We start from the raw sequence: 23,144 nt of genomic DNA, 5'->3' as shown, positions 1-23,144 counted from the left end.
AGATGCGTGTACGTGTGCATGTGTTTCTTTGGTTACATATTCGTGTCGGCGTGTTATCTTCGTCGCAGGTAGTGGAGATCAATTACAAGGTCGCCGTCCTATAGTTGTCTTCCCATTATTTTATTTAAAACAAATAAAGCTCGTGGGTCAACAACGTGTTGTCGATAAAAAGGTTTTACTTCTTGGGCTCCGCGGCAGGCTCCGCGGCGGGCTTCGCTGGCTTCTCAGCTTTCGTAGCTTTCGTAGCTTTCGTTGCTTTCGCGGGTTTAGCCGTTCCGGTCGCTGCCTTTTTCGCAGCTTTCTCTGCCTTTTCCGGCTTGGCCGCCTTCAGGACCAACATCTGTTTCCTGCGCCTCTCTTGCAGCAACTTGGACTTAACTGCCGGTGTGCTCTTTGGTAGTTTCAGCTGCGCACACATTGTTCTCAGGTTAGAGGATTTCATGCGAAAAATTCACGGTTTGAGGAACTAAAGGGTATACTTACTCCACGCTTCTCGGCTAGAATAACATCTCTCTCCTGTTGGCGCCTCTTGGCGGTCAAAATGGCAGCGCGTTTCAGCACAGCTGCGTACGGGTTCAGACGCAACATGGCTCGAGTGTTGGTCAACGGGTTCAGTTTCTTCACGCTGCGTACCACCCTCTTTCTGCAAGTTGAAATAATACGGATCGTTAATACACGCGTTGCAAACGCACGAGTAACTGTGTCAAGACAACGGAAATAATCAGTTGTGGTAAGAATGATCACTGTCAATCAGTAACACGGACCAATAGGTTTCATCACGAATGAGAGACAAACTGTACGACGTAACGTGAAGCGGTACTTGCCTTGGTGCTCTCAGGACTTTGCGGATTTCATCGGATTTCAGAAGTCTCGATAAATCTGTGTTCGCCATTTTGGGGAATGGCAAGTTGTAATCAGCTTTCAGTTGGGATTTCTTGCGCCAGGTTCCGTAGAGAGCGTCCAGCTTATCAAAGGCAGATTTTGTCCAGATAACGAATCGTCCAACGTGACCACCAGGTGCCAGTTTCAGTAGATTCACTTTGTTGATGTTCATGAGGTCTACACCAGGAATGTTACGGAACGCTTTGCGAATACCCTAGTGAAGAAACTGATTGTTAGTCTTGTGAACTGATTTTCTTGTTTCAATTCAATGGTGCACGCACCTTGTCTTCACCATAGACGATCAAAGGTCCACGGCGTTGAATGCGTCTGCGGTTACGCATTTTACCCTTACCAGCACGGAAACGCTGGGATTTATAGACCTGTAAGATAAAAATTCGTTTTACTATGTCCATTGAAGAAAATTCATTGTGTTCGTGTTTGGCTACCAATTCCCCATCCTAACAAATGAATGTGCTAGTCTAGAACGCCTGATAACCATGTTTATTTAGCACTTGATAGGAGCATCTAAATTAAACGTATTTTAATAGAGATGCGGACATTCTACAGTGCATATTATACGTTCAGAAATACGCCTACCTTTTGGATGTCATTCCATGCCTTCATACGCCTCAAGAAGATAACAGCTTGCTTGGTTTTGTTATACTCTTGGATTTTGTCGGATACTACCAGGGGAAACTCTGGAACTTCCTGGATCATGTGACCTGCAAATTAGAGATTAATATGACTACTGTTCCCATTAAAGAGAACACTGTTCAACTCCTTGTAAAATACTCAGCACAATGCCACGTCTATAATCAATTAAACTCAGCAACACGGACCAAAGCAAATCATCATGAAAATAATATTGTCCTACGATCGATTAGGACTATAATTCAATGCTCACCCTTGGATTGTACTAGAGCTGGGACACCGGAGGCAGCAATAGCGGAAACCAGAGCGTATCTCTTCTGGTTAACATTGATTTTACGGTGCCAACGTCTCCAGGGCTTGGTTGGGGCAAACATGCGACCTCCTCTACACATGTTACCGAAGGCACCCTGACCAGAACGATGGGTACCACCACCACGAACACGGGGGATACGTGCAACGGCACGTCCGGTACCCCATGATTCAGCAGAGGTTTGATGACCTAACAAAAGAAACCTACATTTAATAATAATGCTGCAATTAGTTCTTTAACAAAACAAAGAGCAAAAGGGTGCAAAGGACACTCACCAGCCTCCTTGGACACACAATATGGCTGTCTGCTGTTCTTTGAGACTTGTTGATGAACGAAATTTACGATATCCGGCCGAACAGGTGCTTTGAATACAGCAGGCAGGGAAATAGTCTCTCCAGAGGACTCATTTTTGTCGGTATACACCGTAACAAGCGGTCGCGCCGTTGATAACGACTGCGAGAAGATAAACAATCATGCAATTATATTAGCTGACATAAATTATAATTAGCCGACGATAGGAGATAAATTAACAAAGAACGACAGACTAAAAGACTCATGTTGTGATTGGAGCTTGATGGAGTCAGTGACACGGCACATGGCGGACGAAAGAATCGAAACCATAATATCAAAAATCAACATTCCTTGTATATAAAAATAATGCAAGTGTAACGAATTATAATAAAAGAAAAATAAAATGCACGGCTCTTTAAGGAAAAACTGAACATGTTCTAGGATGTAGGTTGGATCAGTTTATATACTAAAAATTCTCACACGTGGTCAACGATGCGGCCGACACTAGGGTCACAGTTTTACAGTAAAATTCAGATAAACTACGGACTCCTTTTTTAACGAAAGATTATATTAGCAGACGGACTACGATGAAATCCAAACGAAATGGAAGGTTTCTTACCATCTCACGTTCCTTTTAAAACTTTTCACGCATCAGACATAAACTAACCAGGCAGCTCGCACGCCTTACCTGGTCGTAAAGGAAGAAGGACGCAAGCGGAAACGACACAACAAGACTGGCGCATGCTCAGAACAGTAACTTCCTTCGGGTATTGTTCACGCACGTGCCTAAAATTAGGCAATTTCTGTAAAAGAAAGAGACGATCCTTTGTTTAAAAATAATTATATTATTTAAAATCGTGAGCCGTAATGATAGAAAGACGATTCGTGGTGATAGAAACAATTTTAAATGTAATATTCAGTTATGTAGTCAAAATGGCATCGATGGCGCAATCTACGGCAAAATGTTCAAGCTACTAGTCAATTAGTATCAGTCCAGTGTCTATAGATGGAGCACAAAAACAATTCAAAACATATTCGGTCAAAATATCATAATAAAGAGATTCTAATAAATGCTGTAGACTAATGAGACATTATATGGAACTAATTGCTTGGTATCTTTCTTCTTAATTATTAATTTTTCAAAAACGTGAACTTTTAGGGACACGTGGCGACAGCTGCCAGTGTAAGTACGCACTAATTTGACTAGTAGCTTGGTCGTTTTGCCGTAGATGGCGGTGTAATTGTTACGAAATAAGGTTATGTTACTAAAATATTAAATATTAATTAATAACGTTAAAATCGACACTTGTTAGTACTTAATATCGATTCAGATAAATGTCTTAAATTACGTGAGACCTATAGAAAGAAAAGTTTAACTGCAATTTGTATTACTTTTGTGAAAAGAAATTGATCTCTCATTTTGGCGGTGAGTCTTGAGGATTCAGAGTGGGGTGAACAGTAAATGAAAACACGTGCACGGAACAAAATAAAGATTCGACAAATTTGGTAACTACTACTATTTTATAAAATGCTGGAAACACCGATTAAAATGGAAGTCGACGATAGTATAAAAGAAGCTGATGGCGCAGATAATACAGAGCTCAGTTACGAAGAAAAATTAAAGTATGTGAATGCCATATCTCAGCCTATGGCTTCTAAGAAGCTAACAAAAAAGATTTACAAATGTATTAAGAAAGGTATGTACGGTCAAAATAAGTGTAAACATTTTTCTTAATGCCATTACAATTCTAACAGTACACTTGCAATATTTCTGATTTTTAATGTAACCATTTTAGCCTCAAAACAGAAGACCTATCTTAGAAATGGTTTGAAGGATGTGCAAAAGCATCTTCGTAAAGGGGAACAGGGGTAATATATAATTTTCTTAGTTATATCTATTATGGAAATATGTATATCAAGAAGTATCTTATTTGTTAGGTTGGTGGTCTTTGCGGGAGATGTTTTTCCTTTGGAAATCATGTGCCACTTACCAGTTGTTTGCGAGGACAAAAACATTCCTTACTGTTACACTCCATCTAGGCAAGATATTGGCAATGCAATGGGTGTGAAAAGGGGAAGCCTCATGGTACTAATTAAAGAGCATGATGACTACAAAGACTTATACGAAGAAATTAAAACTGCAATGGTGACATTATCAACACCATTGTAATATTCTATTCAACATCTATTGTGCCTTTGATACCATTGTAAATAGAATGAATGAATTTACCAGGAAACAACTATTTTCCCATTTTCTGAGACAACAAGTATTACCAAGAATTAGTTCACAAGTTACCCAAAGCAACACACTTTTTATACAATTCATTTGCAAATGCTTAATGTATGTAAGAAAATAAAAATATACAAAAGAAAAAATAATGGTAACTTTTTTTTTCTTCATCCTATAAACATCAAGATCTCAGCGAAAGGAGACAGAATTTATTGCCATACTGTTGAAGTTTAATTAAAAATTAGTTTTATTTATCGCCTGTGCATTTGAAAATAGAATATTAAAATTTAGCTTAAGATAAAAATCATATTTCTCGAAGCGGCATGCATACATACGTATATACAGCTTTGCTTTTATTTTAGGCGAGTAAAATGAAATTTGAAATACACATCGTCGTCTTGTCTTGATTAACAGCCGTCAAGACACCCGAAAAATCGTTTTGGATTGTCAGTCGAGACTTCCGAACGATTGATTTCTTGCACAATGATCCTGAAGTTTACAATTGAATATAATCCTTAAAATTGCGTGGGTAAAATTTGAAGTCGTAAAGTTCATAGTACCAATTGTTCCAGCGTGATGTTCAAATTTGAAATCCCATTAGATGAAAACCAACTTGCATCGTAATTAGTCAACAGTGTGATCGAAGCAACGGAACAATTGAACTCGCGAAATATAAACGTTAAACCGCGTTGTAATCAGTGCGTAAATCGCATCGCCGTTTGAATTGGCGTATCCAAACAATGAAATGTCACCGTCACGACGAATACTTCCATTTGTTATAGTTGAACAATTTACTCGTCGTTCACGGTAATACGAAACGCTTCGACAATTTTCATAACGTCTTAAACGACTTAAGCTATGCTTAAATTCTTAACAAGACCAAGTTTACTTATTACCGACCGAACTGGCAACACATCGCAAGTACTTTCTACGGATCAATCAGTTTGCACGATTCGAGAACAGATGTCGCGATCGCGTCGAGTTAGGATTGGAGGCCTTGCGAGCGCGGGAATATTTCAAATGAACAAGAAAGAAAATAGCGGAAAGAATGTTGGAAAATCGGAAAAAATTGGAAACGCACCTAAGTACTTTAGAACAGGCGGCAAGATCCTTGTTTCGCGAAATGTGCAGTGGCAGGCGCGTTTACCTTTGAAAAGGGGAACTCTGTCGCCCGCAAATGCCTCTTTACACACGGACAAATGTAATTCGAGAGCTCGCAACGTGCTAAAATACGCGCGAAATTTGAAACATCTTCGACTTTCTATCGCTCTAGACGTCTGTCTTCGTACCCTTAATTCTACGGTTACCAATGTCAGTACAAAATATACATTCACGAGCGACGTAGGACAACATTGACATCGAAATTGACGTAGCGTACAAGTGGGACGTTAACGATTCTTACCCTCGCCGGAACGGACACTTTGCATACGTCGTTTCCGTCAGCGATATTCAGGCAGTAACGCATCTTACGACGGTGTATGCGTTTTGTTTCTCTCGTAAATGTCGCGATGGGCTCGAACGTTGATCCAAGTGAATGAAAATTAATGAGAGAACGGCGTCTCGAATTTCGGAGTTGTTCGGGAACTCGCGGGCGGTCGTTACCCATCACTACCGACGCGCGCTCGTGTCTCGTATACACGTGGTTACACACAATGGAAAATTAGTTACGGCAGCACAACGGTTACACGTGTTTCTCCAAACTCCGCGTGTTCAATTCGAAACCATTTATAATTCCTTCTCTTTTCCTGCACATCATTATTTATCTTCCTCTTACTCGGACAATGAACGTGTGTACTGACCGGTCTTCGCGACGGCGAAACAACGAACTAACGAGTATCAAATTATTAAACAGCTTTTCCATTTGAATACCGATCGCTAACATTACAGATCGTTTCCTGTCCCTCCGAGAACTTCACCGCGACTGGCCCTTCGTAACGCGAGGTTACGTTTCTTCTGAGGCGCGGGTTACCACGATTTGTGCACTTACAAAATACAATTCTCCAGGACTACTAGTACGAGTGGATTCACTTTTACACAAGGATATACCTGAAGCTCCGCGCTATATTCTATAAACATTATTGCACTCGTTCTACACTCACTCTCTCTCTCTCTCTCTCATAACCTAGAGAAGTAATTATTATTACCAGAATCCCGTTTATTAATTCTAGCAGTAACCCTTCATCGTGATCGATATGTTGCGGTAGTTAGACAATCCCAGACCCCTGTTTCGATTGACAAACGAGGTACAGGACTGGGGCTTAACGTCTAAATAACGTGTTCTAGTAAAATTCAAGATCAGGGTACTTCAGAGCGGTGGTTCTGAAACCGTGGTCCATGAGCTCCGAGGCAAATGAAGCGGGCGAATGCAACCGGACCAGCGAGGAAACGAGAAGTCATCCAAGTCGAACGGGTTGGAAGGGATTAATTGTCCGATAGAAAAACTGAGATATCAAATCCGTATAAAACAAGGAAGACCCGATGCGAGTTCGTTGATGGTCCTATACCTCGTTCGCGCCTGATTCAACTGCACGCGTCCCCTCCGCTTAAAGGTAATCGCCGACGCCAGTGATTACGTGTGATCGTGGGTCGTTAGAAAATGGTAGAAACACGAGAAGTCTCTCCTTGCACTCGAAGGAATTGTAACCTCGCCTCGGTGGGGTGGAGGACCGAACGGTTGAAGCAAACGACACGGAACCGTTCGCTGATCGCTCGCAACGCAACGTCTACTACGGACTAAAACTATTGCTCTGTTTCTTCAGTCTAATACGCATCGATAAAAGTACGACGATCGTCGACACCGTTTGATGGTTGCCGCCTGCTCCAATCGGACGTCCCTAATCCGAACTTCAGTTTCGCTGTTCCTCGTTCTCTTTTTTTTTGGTAACATTCGTTCTAAATCTCGCTAACGCTGGACACTAATTTCACTTGTCCTTTCAGGAAGTCTGAAGTCGTCGCTGTGCCAATGGATGCCCATCCGGTAGGCAACCCGACGTACGTCCGTGCATGTCGAGGTATAGGCGCAATTTTTTAACTATTAGAATTAAAATGGACTGGAAATAGATTTTAAAATACTGAAAATCTCCTCTGATAGGACAGGTGTACGAGAAGGTACCAGCGTTACCGTGTCAGAGAAGCCTCAACGTAGAAAAGTTCCCTCGTGATTTGGAGTCGACGGATGCAAGGTACGCCGGGACTCGACCACTCTATCCGGGACAATCACACAACCGACCGAAACAACTGAAATCTCATGATCTTTCTTTTTCTGTTCGGGTGACAGCGTCGCGCTGCGTGGGTCGTTATCAGCGGCAAGTACGCGTCGTCGAGAAAAAGGCACCAGCTTGTTTCGTTCCGAGAAACGACGGACGCCCGTGAGAGAAGAGTCCCCTTCGGAAAAGACGCGCTTGAGCTGATCATTCCAACGACAGCGCAAGAAGATGTTCACGTACAAAAAATACACCAGTTCCGCGGGGCAATTTCGCGTCGCGTTTTGTTTTTCTTTTTTTGTATTCAACATTTTTTAATTCGTTTATAATCGTAGAAAACCTACACCCGAGTTCTCCGCGGTGAAGAGACGTGCGCCAGCTGTGCAGAGACACCGGGTCACGTGCGAGACAAATATCGAAAGGAGGCCAGACGACGCTCCTGATTATCAGAGGGTTCCGTTATTATCGTACGCGCATAGGACTCGTCTTGTCGGTGTTTCGGAATCGTTCCTTAAGTATAAATCTGTAGCAGTATCAAAATAGTAAAAATGGTGCATATGAAGACCATGAGCACGGGTAGGATCAGAATGAATCTGACGGAGCGGCTTAAGCCGCTTGGCTGTTGTCATACAACCTGCTCGCCGGATTCTATCGACGAGTCGAACAGAGGGCGTTCCGCTTGCGGGTCGTTCGACGCGGACGACGCTGTCCCGCCGTTCCCGGAGCTCTCCCTCCTCGTCTTGCTGGACCCGGAGAAGCACAGGCAGCCGGACTGGTTGCGGTTCCTCTTCAGGGTAGGCTTGTTTTCGCGGTCCCGTTCCGCCAAACACTTCTGATAGTAATCGTAGTCCTTCAAGTACCTGGTTTAACATCAAACATTCATTTCAGAAACTGTCGAGACACCTTTGGGGAAACGCCGTCGTCTCCTACCATACTGGAGGCCACCGATGCTCGTTCAGGTATTCCTGGTTCTCCGGATGAAGAAGACGGACGCTCCTAGGGGACATCTTGCAGAGCTTATTGTAGTTGACGCACAAGTGGTTCATGCACCAATCTGCCAACTGATCGGCGTTGTGCAGCTGCAACCAAGAAACGGGTTTGATCGATCGCTGTCGATTCTTCATGAGTCTGGAATGAAAGGACTGACCTTGCAAGGTTCCAACAGCCTCAGGCAGTTTTCCACAGCCTCGTTCCCCTCGTTCTGCGACAGCCTCTCCAGGTCCTCGATCACTCTGCTCTCGACTAGGTTCACCAGTCGCTGCAGGCACAGGCGATTCGCCAGTTCCAGGAGGTTCAGGCATCTGCCAGAAGAAATCGCTGGCACCTCGTCCGTGTAGAGGTAACAGAGCAACTTGTGGAACGTGTACTCGCGCACTCCCGGGAACACTATCTATTTTGCCGGACGTTAATCGGGATTCTGGAGTGAACTGTAATCTACGGAAGCCGATACTCACTACTTTCGCGCTGCTTTCACGGAAATCGCCGGAGAACATGGCCTTCATCACGTCGCAGCGGGCAGTGAGAATCGCTTTGTGTGCCGGCACACTACCGTCGTCCAAGTCGAACATCACGTCGGCGAACAGTCCTAAGGTAGCGACGAGTTTAGGATCAACCACTACCGCGCTGAGGATTATCTGAGAAAGCTACCTTGATCCAGGCAGATGTCTTCCAGTCGTTGCCTCACCACTTGCTTGTACCTGTTGTTCAGCTCGTTGTTGAACTCCCTGGACTGCAAGGTGCCCAACACCATCAGCAGCTGCGGCAGCTCCAGAAACTCGGCCGCCTGCCTGATCTCCTGCGGACCAAGGAAACGAGCTCGATCACCGACCGATGCGAGGTTACCACGGGGTGATCGGTGTGGGCGTATCCGTTCTCTAAACTCGGGACACCCGGGTTGATCATTGAGTATGGAAGGGTTTACTGGAAGCGTTCCCATGCATCCACGATCTCGCACGCTGCCTCGAGAGGCTCGGGTTTACAAGAAGAACATGCCAGGACGATAACTACGGTGATCACCGAACTCGGACTCCCCGGAGATCTCGACACCCCGACAACTATGCCTATGGGATACACTACTACGTGCGTGTATGCGTGTAATATGCGTGTGCGCCGGTTATTATCAGCAAACTGTACTTCACATATTGGTACTAACCAGTAGAAGCCCGATAGGAGCTGTCTGAAAGAATAGAGCCGCGTTAATTGCCATGTACCGTGATGGCGTTGTTCGTAAAGACATCAATTAAAGCAAGGAACGTCTACGAAGGGCGAGATCTGCACAGCCCCGTTTACTTTCCCGGCTAAAGTACCCGCGGCGCTCGGAAAGGAACGCGAAACAATCGTTTCCGCTCCGTTAGTCGCGGCAAGGTTTAGCGGCCGCGTTCACCGTCTAATCCCATAGAATATTCTACCGACTTGCAACGTACTTGCAGATCGTGATACCGTTTATCCAAGCTGCCCGTGTATATGAACTGCAAGCATTGCTGCATCGCCTGCGGCGTGATCAGCTTCGACAGCGTCACCACGGTCGTCGGCTGCTGGACACCGTTCGTGCTCTCCGTCTGCAACGTCCAATCGATCAAGTCGCCGGTTCCCTTCGTTTACCAACCGGATACGAGATGCTCACCAGGCAGACACGAATGTTCTGGAACGCGGGATGGTTCAGCTCCCTCGTCGCTCCCGTGGACTTCCTCTGGCTGTCCATCGTGGGCAACACTTGGAAGCTCGAGCGCCGCTTCAGCTGCTCCCAGATCCTGCAACAGGGCGACTGTCAAGCTTGGTCGTGTCAACTGGGCCTTAGACTCGAAGGGATCGACTCACTTTGAGGGTTTGGACTGGTCGATACGGATCAGACACTCGGTGTCATCGTTGAAGTCCCCGACAGTCGCCTCGCCGAATGTGCTCACCTGGAAGAGGATAAGGGAAAATGATACTCTATGGATTCTGGGGTACAGTGATACCGAGAACAACGTTGTCGCACCATGCTGGACTCGCTGGAGCTCCTAGGCGTCTGTTCCTGAACGAGTTCCATCGTGAACAGCCGGTGAAACGCCGGCGAAGCCGCTGCCAGGAGGCACCGATGCGCCGAGAACGTGCAGTTCCCTGCGATCAGGGTCACGTCCGTGTGAACTGGCTTCGCCCACAGCGTTTTCATGTTCTCTTCGTAGGTGCTCGCCGCCAGGCACACCTCTGGCGGCACTGGCTTCGGCGGACAGAACGGGGCCTGCAAGAATCATCAAGGATAACAATTTTAAACAATCGCCGTGAGTACATGAAGTATTAGGTTTAACCCCTTGCCCTGTAATATCGTGTCAGACTAAATGTTATTCCTCTGTTGTCAATGATGATACCTTAGACACGTTGACATAGAAAACTGGAATTCTCTTAGCTTCAATGAATCGTTAATAGCAAAGTAGTTAAACCGATCACGGTTCAGAAAGGAATCATAGAGCAAAGGGTTAATATTCAAAGAATCTTTTCTCAAGTAACATGTTCACCTGAAGCAAAGGCCTCTGCACCCTTTTCAGGTTCGTCATCCAGAAGCGCTGCTGCCGGCGCGCGATCAGCGCGGCGCGTATCGAGTTCTCGAACACCTCGTTCACCCCGTAGTACGTGAAGACGCTGGTTTCGTAGTAGCAGACTCCCAGCTCCCTGGCGACGGCTCGAGCCTGGTCAGGCATCACCAGGTCGCTCTTCCTCGTCGCCCTAGACAGCAAACAAAAAAGGACAGAATCAATGAAACACGGTTTCCCAGAAGAATCTCTGGGGAGGGTCTGAAAGTCACGGTGAACTTTAGGAATCCCCCGAGAGTCGCTACATATGTCAGGGCTCCTCAATTCTGTCTCGTCGTTGCCTAAATGCAGCTCAACGTCGCGGAGCGCCGAATGAGCCATGAAGAGAGAATGAGAATGAAGAAGAGGAATGTCAATGGACGTCTCATACCTGACGAAAGGGCTGCGGTCGCGGAAGTAGCTCAGATAAGTCTCATCTCGGTACATGTACCGCAGGTCGTTCTTGCAGCCCACCAGCAGCACCGGTGTCTGCGGGCAGAACCTCCTTATCTCCGGGTACCACATGGCCTTGCAGTTCCGCAAGGACACCGGGTTGGTGATGGAGAAGCATAGCAGCACTACGTCCGACCTGCCGTACGCGAATCGACGGTCCTTCTCGTGGTCGCCGAACGTGTCCCAGAGTCTCAGGGATACGTTCACGTTGTCCACCACCTCCCAGGAACGTTCTAAAACCTAGAAAATAATTGGCTATCGTCAAACCGTCCTTGGGTGTCCTACAACCCCTAGTGAGAAGAGGTTTAACCCTTTGGGGTCCGAAGTGCTCTTGGCTTCTGACTTTGAGGTTCAATATGACGCTCTATTTATTTATTCAAGAATATTTGGGAGTTGAAATGTTACCTTTAAATGGTACAATTGTGATACTACAGAAAAAACTGTTAAAACAGGTAGAGGTAGAGGAGTCTGACTCGACATAGGACTGCTAAGGGTTAAACGAAGGGATCTGAAGGAAAAATGGGAGGAAGAGTGAATGAAGATGGAATAATGCAGGACATTCTCGTTGACGGAGACTGTTGAGAACTGCTAAGTCTTACGTCCTTGTAGATCCTGTACTGGTCGATGGCCCAGACGGTCGGTACGTGGGTGGTCAACAATTGCGATAGGGACACGTGCTTGTTGCAGGCCCTGGCGCAGATCAGTCTGGTCTTTCCGACTGCCGTGTCGCCGACGACCACGCACTTGACCAGTTCCTGATGCGGTTGCTCATTGTCCATCACCGACAATCACCCCTGCTCATCCAATACGGCCGTCCAGGTGCCAGCTCGTCCGAACGACAACGCTCAGCTACCTCCGCCGTCGGTGGAACCGCTGTCCTTCCCCCGGCTGAACACGTCCACCACATCCGACCCCGGCCGGAGGATCAGATCCCGCTATCGGCTCGCTCTACGGTCCTGGAACTGAGAAACGAGGTTACCCCGTTACACAGATGATGCTAGAATCCTGTAACTATTTTGGTCTTTACAGATTATCAGAGAAACAAATATCCAGTGAATCAAAGAAGCTGAGTTAGTTATACCCAAGAAATGTAAGTCAGAATCTCGGTGAATCCACGGTTGTAACTTTTACAGACATTTTAGAAAGCTGGTGTAAGTGTCCAGTAGTTCTAGTATTAAGGAAATTCGGTTTGGAATGGAGGCTACTGTAAGGTCTATTTTCAGGTACTTCAGCCGAGAGAGGCGAGTCTTCGAGGGAAGAGCCTGGCTGTTGGAAGATTAATGAAGACGCCGCGAATTTCCAACCACCTCGGAGATGACAGTACGAAATCTTTCGCGGTTGATCGCGTGGGCGGGGTAGTATTTTAAGGTACCGTGCACCGTTCGTTCAGGGCACCGTGCATATACATACACGCAGGATGCCTATTGATTTGACCCCGTAAGCGTCTCCTCTATATTTAGTATCGAACCTTCGCAACTTCAACCTCAACCTCGATATCACCTTAACCCTGAACGACGGCGGCGCGTAGACAACGGGCGGCGAGGAGGCGAAGCCTCGCTTTTAAGTCTCGAACTTTGACCGAGAAGTTCGAGCGAACCGGCCCGCGATTTCCACCGAATTCCATTGGTTTATTTATAACGGAGCCGGGAAGTGGACGGTTCGCGACATCTGCTCGATACACGCGAGGCAATTTCGATGTCGAACCCGAGGCCAACTGGGCTGGCTTTATTTGCGAGATATTGGCCCGCGGAGTCACTTAAAATATCTCCGTTTCGACGGACCGGGACGTTAGATCGTTGCTGATGTTTCCATAGTGTGACATTGCATACATGGATGTCATTCGAGTCGAGTAATAATATTAGATTCAAAGATCAGAGTAATATTAGAGAGAAACGTTGGTGAATAGTAAAATATGGTAATAATAGTATTATATATACTCTATAACAATACAATTATTATTACCGTATATTATTATTCTCTAAATATATCCAGCTCTAAAATCGTACGATGGAACTCCCAGTTAGCAATGTCCACGCCCAATTATTTCAACAATTATCCGCACGGAGTGAGCCGGAAAGGTCAGAGCGTCGCGTGACATTATCGTTATCTCCGCGGATACTGCGAAAGCTATGCGATAGGAAACGACGCGGCAGTGCTAGGTGTCAACGCCGTCTATACGTGTCTATGCAGAACAATTGCTAGCTGTCGCGCGACTGGAAAATCGAAGTCCGGTCGTTCGATAGCCGCTTCTGCGGACCGCCGTCTCCGACTGTGAATGAATGCATTCCGATCGCAAGAATCCGCCCCTATCAATCAGCGCGGCCGCATCTTCGCAGAATCGATTGCCCGCCGGCCGAGGGGACGATGCGAATAATCGCAATTTAATGATAGAACCACCGAGCAGTTGACTTTTTTCAATTTGTCCGTGGAAACCGAGAGTGCTATCGGGATTTCGATTAACTTACACCTCGCGTGTTACTAAATCAATTCAGTATTTTTTCAGAGAAGCATTTGTTCTCTTTATAATTGCGAAAGAATTCAGGTAGTTTCAGCGTAGATTCCGTGCCTCTGGCAATATTCGTTCCTATCGGTGCAACTGCAATCTATGCCACCTAACCTACGGAAATGCACTGTGCAGCAGTGCGCTATTTCTGCAAATCGTCTGTAAATCCAACCGTAGAGCCAATTTATTTTTACGCTTACGTCTGCAGCACTGAGGAAGGAGTAGAATTGTAGAACACTGAATACTAGCTGTCCAAGTAAGACGATCCAAGTTAATTAGTAATTACGTTGGTATTCTGTTAGTACTTGACGGTTCTAATCCTATAACTCGTTTGCAGGTTTTAAATATTTCAAGATGAACAACCGACTAGAACCTTCTCGTCGAATCGAAGACTTTGCGAGGGAACCGAAAGCTGTCCAAAGCTACGAGAAGGAAATATATTGGAAAAGCGCGCGGTTTGCCGACAGCGAGGCGGAGCAATAATTATTTATGTACCGTCGATTAGCCGAGCGTCACGCGTCGCAACTCCTCGGAAGTTGTCGTTAACTTCTGGCAAGGTCTTATTGATTCCACGCGTTCCACGGCTACGTGGTGCAAGTCCGTCCGTCCGCCGGCGACCGGCTGAATCACCGGCCGCGAGACGATCAACGATTCAGGAAAACAGACGCCCGACGACGATGGCGAGCTTGAACTTATCGCGCGATCGTTAAGCGTGTGCTGGCGTCAATGGTGGGAGCGTGACCCAGAAATGCATGCCGCCGCATGCACGACGTTCCTCGAACCTCTTGAACTTGAACGGACGCGTATCAACCACCGTTTTCCACCTCGAAATCTTCGCTAACGCGCTGTCCGTCTGTCCGTAGAAATTCTAGCGAATCAAACCGAGGTACTCAATACAACAGAACTACTTGCTGGCAAGATTAGTCGTTGCGATTATTCTTTCGTGTTACTTGCATCTTGTAGATCCAAGGAACTTTCATTATCATTGACATTAATCTTTAAGCAGAGCTCAGGAATTAGCAAAGCGTTGGAAACGTCGATTTGTCGAGGACGAAGTGGAGAACTTGGTCGATGCTTCGAGGAATTGAAATTGTTCCTCGAAGCTTTCCCGGATCGATCACGGTCCCTCGTTCTGTTTCTTTCGCGAGAGGAAATGTAAATCGAGTCGTCGAGTTTCTGGGACGATGCGCATTAATTCCGGCACGGGGTTCATTCACGACGACCACACACTTCGAGTTATTACGGTACACGACTTGAATGAAACTCCGCGAACTGGGTCGGCACGGCTCGAGCACCGAATGCGATCTAACGAGGAAGAGAGCGTTAGAGGAACGTCCGAATCTATGAGAATCGTTTGGAAAGACAGCAGAGTTTGTTCGACAAGTTCAATGCCTTTATTTTCGTTTTCTAGTTGTTCACCCTTGAACCGGCAATGTGAACAGAGGACTAGATACTAGACTACAGATGCTCGTTTGAATTCAGGTTTCTAAGGATTAGACGCAGTAATTAAAAGCTTGCTACCTGTACACATGGTTTTGCCAGGTAACGAATGTGAATTGTGTCACTAATTAGCGAGTTTTACTTTGCAACTGCTTCTTCGCAGGCTGAAGAGCGAGGAGTATCAATGAATTGGGAATGCTCAAGATTCCAGCGACCTTGATCCGTGTCACAGACGACACCGAGGATCCCATACGGTGCACGATTTATTTCCAACTTGTTGACGACCACTCAACTTTGGAACCCGCTCGTGAACACGGTACATCGGAAACTTTCGACTATCGATTGAACAGAGTCCCCGAAGACTCACAGAAATGTGCCTCGTTCAGATGCGGCTCTCGAAAGTCTTGAAATTCCAGGCAGCCTCTGATCAACTGGCAACGTTGATTACTCACGATGAAGCGAGACTCTCACTGTGGAGGAGCACCGGGAGCGCGTCGACCGGGACAGCAAAGCTCCAGCAACGAACTCGAAGCTACGCGTGCCGCGTTCGTCAACGGTTTCGCGTTGCGTGCAGACGTCGGGCTGACGCATTGCAGAAGAATAAGCACTCGGCAGCCGGGTCAGGCGACAGAAGACAGAGCGAGGAGGGAAGGAAGAACGAGGAGAAGAAACGTAAAGAGAAAAGAAAAGCAAAGAAAGAGGGACAGAGGACCGTTCGTCCCGGTTGGCTGAATCAATTCCATCAGAAAGGCGATCCGAGCCGGGGAATCATCGCCGGGATCAACGAGCTGTCCTCCCTCCCTCTCTCTGTCTCACTCGCGGGCCGACCGCATTAATTAAGTAAACGGTCGCCTTTATTGCCGACCTCTTTCAACGGCTAATCGCGAAATCTCGCGATTACCGCTCGTTCAAACCGAGCGTGAAACACGAACCGTATAGTCGTCGCCGCGACACAGCGAGCTGGCGAAATCGGCCGGGCATTAAAGTAAACATATCTCTATTAACCGGACAAATGAATTGACAGGCTCTGATGTAGCCCAAGATCCTGTCAATTGCTGCCGACTCTGAAGAGCCAGGTCTGCGTTAGCTGGATCAGGTCTAACGTCCAAAGTACCTTAACAGTTTAATTTCCGACCTGGCTGTATCGCGGCGACCACTGTGCGCGAGTTAGGTCGATGGGTCAGGCCAACACGGTTGATCCACGGGAATCGACGACGCGGCCTGGCCCATCCTTGACGGCTGATCGGTCGAATTAATCGACAGGAATCGACGACCGTCGTAGAGCTGGCACGTGCTGACCCGATCGAGATTCAGTTCACCGGGCTGTTGCACCAGAACACGTAACCGGGGATTTCGCGGCGGACACTCACTGCTGGGGGAAAGGGGAGAGGTCTAGCCGCGTGGAAGACGAACCTGAGGGTATTCCCGGAAGACGATTAACGGGGACACAACAAGGAACGCCGAGTGGATTAGGGGATGAAGAGGGCTGGGCTGAGAATTAATCCTGCTGCTGTTTGTCATTTGAAACTACGTTGGATTCGACGTCAGCATTTCAACTACCAAAACATTCACTAAAGAAGCTTCAATCAACGTACAACATAAAGGTATTCTCTTCAATGCAAGATAATCTCACCAACAGAATACTCAAAATAATGAAAATACACAGGTGTACACACGGTTGCCTACCAAGGGGCGCAAACATTCAAGACAGCACGCGACAAAGGTATTAGATTTCTTCCACGAGCCGCGACCTATTTTACTTATCGCGCGACCCAGTAAGGGTTCGCGACCCGCACGGCGATAGTTCAATTAGGGGATTAAGAATCCGGTGCCGGTGTCCGAGCATCCTAACCGCGATCGCTGTAATCTAAATTGCACATTGATCTTTGCAGAATCAACGTTCGGATGACCAGCGGACACGAGGAACCCGTATAATCCACGTGCAACAAAGAATCGCGGTACTGCGCCAGGGACGCTTACATAAGTGGACGGCTGAGAGGTTAGCCGAGGGACCGAGACGGCCGGGGAACCGCGAGCAGTTTGCTCTGCGTGACGTTCTAGCGAGGACGGGGTCCACGGCTCGGCAACCGAGTCGACGGGATCAATTCAGTCCACCGAAATCAAGCTCGAACCGAGCCACCTTAGTCAAGGTAGATAAGGTAGAGATCTCCATCGACTCACCGATGCTGTCGGCTCGCAGGGTCTTCGGCTTCGATGGACACTGACGGTCTTTCACTGCTCACTACTGAGGAATCATAAACGTTTCACCGATCCGACGCGTCTCGACTCGCAGGCTGACCGGTGCACGCGACACCCTGGAATCGGCGCTCCGGAACATCCGCAACGGGCTCGTCCACTGCGAAACCACAAGGAACACACTCGAGGACGCGCGACGGACGCGGAGCGAGAGGCGGAATTAACGGCGAGCGTCGACGAGGACGACGTCGAGCGACGCGAAGTCCGAGCAGGACCACCCTACACCGTCGGCTTCCACTGTAGCCCTCTCCGTCTTTCTTCCTCTCGCCTGTCGCCTGTCAATCTATCCGTCTTTCTCTCGCCCAGGTCGTCTCTCGGATCGCGGCAACGGACTAGAAGCTGCAGCGGCACGCTGCACACCCAGGACGCACCACGCAAGTTCCAGCTGACGTCCTGGCGAATCGAAGAAGTGGGGAGGGGCGGGCCGCCGCGGAACGGGGCTCGATCCGCGGATTTAGATCGCAGCAGGCGGCCGAAGCGCGCGTAGCTCCTACTTGTAGGCTCGCTGGATCGCAGACCCTGTCTTTTTCAGTTATGTTCTCGTCACATTGTCTGGAACAGAAGTTCCAAGTGAATCCACGAAAGCATAGGAGCTAAGGGTAGTCTGTCGAGCTTGTCGCTTCCCTTCTAGACTCGGGAGTCTACATGGCTCTTGGGAGATTGGAAGTCGGTTAGACGAAGTCGTCGATGGAAAGCGTCGCGAAACCGGACGTTAAGCTGCCTAGAAGCGCGGCCCGTCGCGACGACGGCGCACGTGTGCACTCGAAACGATGCTGTACTAGGTCAGGCATGTCGTACCGGTGGCCGCGGAGCTACGCCACGCTGAGCGAGTCCCTTTGGCGGGGGAACACGCGCGCACAGTCGCGAAAGCTGCAAAAGCCTCGACGCCACACGTCTGTCCTCGCGAGTAGCTTTCGCGACGCTCGGTGTAACTTTGCGACATGGCTGGAGCTTTAGCGCGCCGCAGTCACTGCTACACGTTAAGCGCCATGCCAGTCACTGGTGACTGACGCTTCTGAATGACAAAAACAATCGATGCGAAATAGAAATGTTTAATAAGGCAACTAAGTTGATAATACGCAAACGTTGCAACGTCAAACGATTCATAATTATTCCCACTTTTCTTTGCAACAAAAGACAAACTCTATGGGAAGACGCTTAAGATTTTCGTGGCGCTTAACGTGTTAACCGAGGGGTAGCTAAGGCTCGCCAGCATAGGGACGTGCAGTTGTTGAGAAATGAAATGTTTGCAGATTCGAAGCGGGACTATCCACCGCTGCAGAGATGGCGAAGGACTGCTGGCAAAGTTACTTACTAGCAGGCAATCATGCTTAGCGTCTTGGTCTCCTAGGCAACTGGCCGCGAGAGTGGGGAACCCGACTCGCGTGCAGCGAAGCTTCGACGACACTATTGTAGCTAACCGCGAAAGCTGGTTGATCGGCGACTACCATCGATTCCGCGTCTCCGACGGTTACGTGTCACCCGAGGAGGAGGGAATCAATCGACGGGGGAGGGAACGCGCTCTCGAAGAGGCTCGCGAGAGAAGAGAGGACACGAGGCAGCCGCGCGACACTGAATGAACTCGTCGCTGACCCCGCAACGTCCTGTGGCACGGAGCCACGAGCCACTCGTCTGCTGCCACCCACTCGACGCTACCCTCTTTCCCTTCCGCAGTGGAGCCCCTTCCAAGAGACAATCCTAGCTGATTTAGCTAAACGTTGGGTTCATAGTCTTTACCAGAAAACTCTGATAACCGCGCTAGTCTCTCAGATTAACTCTGCGTACTGCAGGGCTGCCAAGCTTAGCCCTTTGCACTCAGATTCGACGCAGCAAACTTATAAAATTTTCAATTCAATATTAAACCTTGTGTAATGTATTAACACAAAACATTGAAGCAAGTTCTGTCTCTTAATTTATAGAAGATAACTTAAGATCTATAACTTATATATTATATATTTATAGTAGATAGATTATAGCTACATATTTATAGTTGATAGTGTTGCGAAAAATATCGTTAATACTTAGTCAGAAAGTAATGAATATTTTTCATGAGAAATATCGTCGAGTGCAGAGGATTAATTAGAGTTGCGAACAGTCCAATTAGACAGTCAACCTGTATACACGAATGTTGGTGTCCGCTGGAGGATTACTCCGGCGACGATGGTTTTTATCGGCCGGATTAATGGAGTCAGAGGTTTCAGAGAGCTCAGAGGCGACTGTGCGTCTGGTTTCTGCGTCGTAGGACTTCCATAAAGGGATGCCGACGGATTTCGTTACGCAAAAGCGGCGTCGAAGGAACGGGGAAAATAAAATGCGTCGGGAACGAACCTCCGCCGGCTACGCGCGAGCCACCGCGCGCATGCTGGCCTCGCGGTGACGTCAGGGGACGAAAAATCAATCCACCCTGCCGTCGCACTGTACAGTGCGGCAGGACGGAATCGCTTTACAGATATACAGTGACCGACGAATTCGTCGGAATTGATTGATCACCTTGGAATTATTCAATCCGCCTCTATTAGCATCCGCTCGTATCGAGATCTTTGTCTTTGTATAAATCCCTTGATGAACTGGAAGAATAATTAATTATCCCGCTAGATATGGGAGACGAATGTTTATTAATCATCCTGTTCATCTATCATTGATCTTATCTGACACGTCGAATGCTATGGGGGTCACCGGTGACCGCCAAGCAAAGCGAATTATTCGCAAACATTCTATATTATAAATAATGCTACTCATCGCGGTGACATTCGGTTTGATGAACGTACAATGATAATTCAGTCGAATGATCAAATACTGGATTTTTTCCAAAGTGTACTTTGCTCTATGAAATCGTGCGTTCAACGTGTTAATATAAATATTCATTATGGATTCTGTGACATTGTATCTATCATCGGTTTTATTTATTACTAACACTGTTTCTATTACAGGAATGCAGATGCGGACAATTAAGGATCGAAGTTGAAAGTGGACAGCCGAAAGCGATCGTTACGCAATCCCTTCGGCCAGTGGTGTTTAATCAATTAATCAATCGACGGTCCTGGCTCGTTAAGAACGCACACGCCCGTGTAATTGGTCTGACGCTTATGTAATACGAGGCCGCTTAATTCGGCCGTCGGTGAACGCGCGGCCGACGCATCGTTTGTTTATATTCACCGAGGATTCCGAGCTTAACCGAGAGCTTAGCGGTTCTCTCGCGAACTCGAGACAGCCGCGGAGAAACTAGTGCCGCAATTTTATCGACCTTGTTTGTATCGCGAGAGATTTCCTCTCTCTTTCTATCCGTCTCGTCGGAGAACTGCGACGCACCGACGCGGTCTCTTGCGTAGCACGAAAACACGAACGACGCAACACCCGTCGCGACGCGAGCGACGGAGAAAGCCGTTTTTTATGCGAGACGGGCATGGGCTCTGTTCTTGAACGGAGCGTTCAACGATACTGCGCTTTATATTTGAAAGAAAGGAAACTTATAATTTGATGCTATTGTAATTCTTAGTGATAGATTATGGGTTTCTTTTTTTCAAAGAATAGGTGATTCAAGGATAGATCTATAATCGACTGGTTGGTACAAATACCTCATCCTACATTTGAAAGAAAGAAAATTTAAAACTTGATGTTACTATAATTCTTAGTGATAGATTATGGGTTTCTTTTTTTCAAAGAATAAGTGATTCAAGGATAGATCTTAGAAACTTCCAATTGATCTTAGAAACAAAAGTTGCGTTTTCAGATTAAAAGAGTAGCATTGCAATTTTGTCCATCTCTACCAACGTAAGCAAAGAAAAAATAAAAAAAGGTAGCTTACCGATCGTTGCACCAAAGTAGCTCTCGCGCGTCGTCCAAAGGTTCACTAATGAGTGGAAAACTCGGTGCCTACCCGTTTCTCATGATAATTGATAACGCTCGATTTTTCTCTTGTACCCGGCACGCGTGAAACGGAATGGAATTAAGGAACCAAGGTGGAAACACCGCTGCAGCTGCGACTGCGACAACAATTGCGAAATCGCGTATGGCACAGCCGGTCGAAAGGGATTCCGGCAATGCTGTTGTTCCGTGGATCAGCACCATTAGCTTATCAAGTCTGTTAAACGGCCACGAAAGAGGACAGACACGCCGAACGAGGCGGTTCTTAAGTGTCTGGAGGTGGTCGTGCGTTGTATAAGATGCTGCATAGCTTCAATTATCCGAACCAATTGAGACCAAGGTGGCCAGGGAATCGAATTGTTCGGATAATCGAGCGATGAGGCTGATTAACTGTCACAGGTAATTACTGGAAAGGTACCGAGACTTTGTTCGCGAAACGATGATTATTTGAAGACATTTCTATATTGTAAATCAACGTGCGATAACGATGCACTTCAATCAAACGATTTAATATTATTTTTTACTTTGCGTACTTTGCTCTGAAATGCGGCATTCACATTTTTATAGTGTTTTATACAGTTTTATATAGTTTTATGTAGTTTTATATAGTTTTATATAGTTTTATATAGTTTTATATAGTTTTCATAGATCTTTAACCCAGCAGACTTTAACTTCGCGCTTCTCTTGCCGTTTCAGTAATTAAATCATTTGCGACTTAGCTTACCTAATATAAGAATTTCTGAAGTGTCGACATTCGTCGGCAAAGTTAAAGAAGCTGATTCAGTAACGCCTAAACTAAGTCGGTTTAAGTGGTCGATAGTTCTAGCGTTAAGTACCTTCGGCCTTAATTAATTTGCGGCTGTAAAGATTGGACTGAGAACTAGAATGCAAGAGATTATTGCATCTGTTGCGCGGTTCACTCTCGACTGACCTCAGGCTTTCTTTAAAGCCTTGACAATTTCTTTTTCATTATTTAAGCCCCCGCGTTGGCGGGGAGTTTTTTGCTCCAAATTAGAATGGCTTCCGCTTGGCAGTGTTGAGATCTCCTTCGGGAAGCCCTGCAACACCTTCGCAACAATGTTAAGCGCAGGTCGAACGTGTGTTTGGCACGAATCGCGAGTGCAAGGTCTCGTTTCTCGTTCGTTGGAATGTACTCGATGGAATTTAATGTTGAAAATTATTATTAATTATGAATGCGTTTGAATCTTTGTAGTTTTTAATACTTTTCTCGAATAATTCCAACGTAATTACATTCCAAAAATGTTGAATGCAATCAACGAACCAGTTTCTGTAATACAGCTGTAATAAATTCAATGTATAATTAAATAAATAAATTAGTGAATTTTATTCTACGTTTTTGAATTTTCCGGAAATATCTTGTGGCGCCATCTAGCATTAAAAAGTGATACTAATTGGCTAGTAGCTTGGGGAATTTATCCTAGATGGCGCTGTCACCGCGGGAAATTTGTCCAATTTTGAATAAAGACAAGGTCTTCCATAAAAATCTACCCAA

General features: G+C 46.7%; 3 protein-coding genes and 1 long non-coding RNA gene across 19 annotated transcripts; 2 read left to right on the top strand and 2 right to left on the bottom strand.

Annotated features, from left to right (window-relative positions):
* Positions 1–99: 99 nt before the first annotated feature.
* Positions 100–2,892, bottom strand: RpL4 (ribosomal protein L4). The gene is made up of 8 exons (XM_076373400.1): positions 2,754–2,892; positions 2,119–2,296; positions 1,787–2,032; positions 1,480–1,604; positions 1,164–1,262; positions 821–1,096; positions 484–639; positions 100–406 (listed from the first exon to the last, which is right to left on the bottom strand). The coding sequence occupies exons 1-8, from the start codon at positions 2,754–2,756 to the stop codon at positions 176–178; spliced, it is 1,314 nt and encodes a 437-aa protein (XP_076229515.1). The 5' UTR covers positions 2,757–2,892; the 3' UTR covers positions 100–175.
* Positions 2,810–21,890, bottom strand: RhoBTB (Rho-related BTB domain containing). Of its 14 annotated transcripts, none has more exons than XR_012999985.1 (15): positions 17,693–17,836; positions 12,168–12,530; positions 11,507–11,808; positions 11,062–11,269; positions 10,545–10,787; positions 10,385–10,470; positions 10,191–10,317; positions 9,991–10,125; positions 9,720–9,743; positions 9,215–9,362; positions 9,022–9,152; positions 8,715–8,957; positions 8,498–8,646; positions 4,925–8,427; positions 2,810–2,937 (listed from the first exon to the last, which is right to left on the bottom strand). XR_012999985.1 is itself a non-coding variant. In XM_031987093.2 (14 exons), exons 2-14 carry the CDS (start codon positions 12,345–12,347, stop codon positions 8,193–8,195), a joined length of 2,211 nt encoding a protein of 736 aa, XP_031842953.1. In that variant the 5' UTR covers positions 12,348–12,530; positions 21,573–21,890; the 3' UTR covers positions 4,588–8,192. The 14 variants fall into 14 exon arrangements, 11 of the variants coding, with proteins under 11 accessions (XP_031842953.1, XP_031842956.1, XP_031842955.1 ...); XR_012999983.1 differs by lacking the exon at positions 2,810–2,937 and adding an exon at positions 4,588–4,878; XR_012999984.1 differs by lacking the exon at positions 2,810–2,937 and adding an exon at positions 4,588–4,853.
* NHP2 (NHP2 ribonucleoprotein) lies at positions 3,352–4,513 on the top strand. The gene is made up of 3 exons (XM_031987110.2): positions 3,352–3,831; positions 3,931–4,003; positions 4,073–4,513. The coding sequence occupies exons 1-3, from the start codon at positions 3,663–3,665 to the stop codon at positions 4,302–4,304; spliced, it is 474 nt and encodes a 157-aa protein (XP_031842970.1). The 5' UTR covers positions 3,352–3,662; the 3' UTR covers positions 4,305–4,513.
* On the top strand, positions 12,522–21,163 carry LOC116431532 (uncharacterized). 3 transcript variants are annotated; one of them, XR_012999986.1, is made up of 9 exons: positions 12,522–12,719; positions 12,792–14,327; positions 14,409–15,613; positions 15,675–15,827; positions 15,928–16,183; positions 16,775–17,115; positions 17,178–17,234; positions 17,404–17,670; positions 17,805–17,938. It is a non-coding gene; the product is annotated as an uncharacterized LOC116431532 (long non-coding RNA). The 3 variants fall into 3 exon arrangements; XR_004235955.2 differs by lacking the exon at positions 12,522–12,719 and adding an exon at positions 20,698–21,163 and having other exon boundaries at positions 13,934–14,327; positions 17,805–20,601; XR_012999987.1 differs by lacking the exon at positions 12,522–12,719 and adding an exon at positions 19,021–19,156 and having other exon boundaries at positions 13,934–14,327; positions 17,805–18,549.
* Positions 21,891–23,144: the final 1,254 nt, after the last annotated feature.

This window comes from Nomia melanderi, chromosome 13, assembly GCF_051020985.1.
Source record: "Nomia melanderi isolate GNS246 chromosome 13, iyNomMela1, whole genome shotgun sequence".
NCBI lineage: Eukaryota > Metazoa > Arthropoda > Insecta > Hymenoptera > Halictidae > Nomia > Nomia melanderi.
The sequence above is the reverse complement of the archived record's forward strand: the minus strand, read 5'-3'. Positions and strand labels throughout refer to the sequence as shown.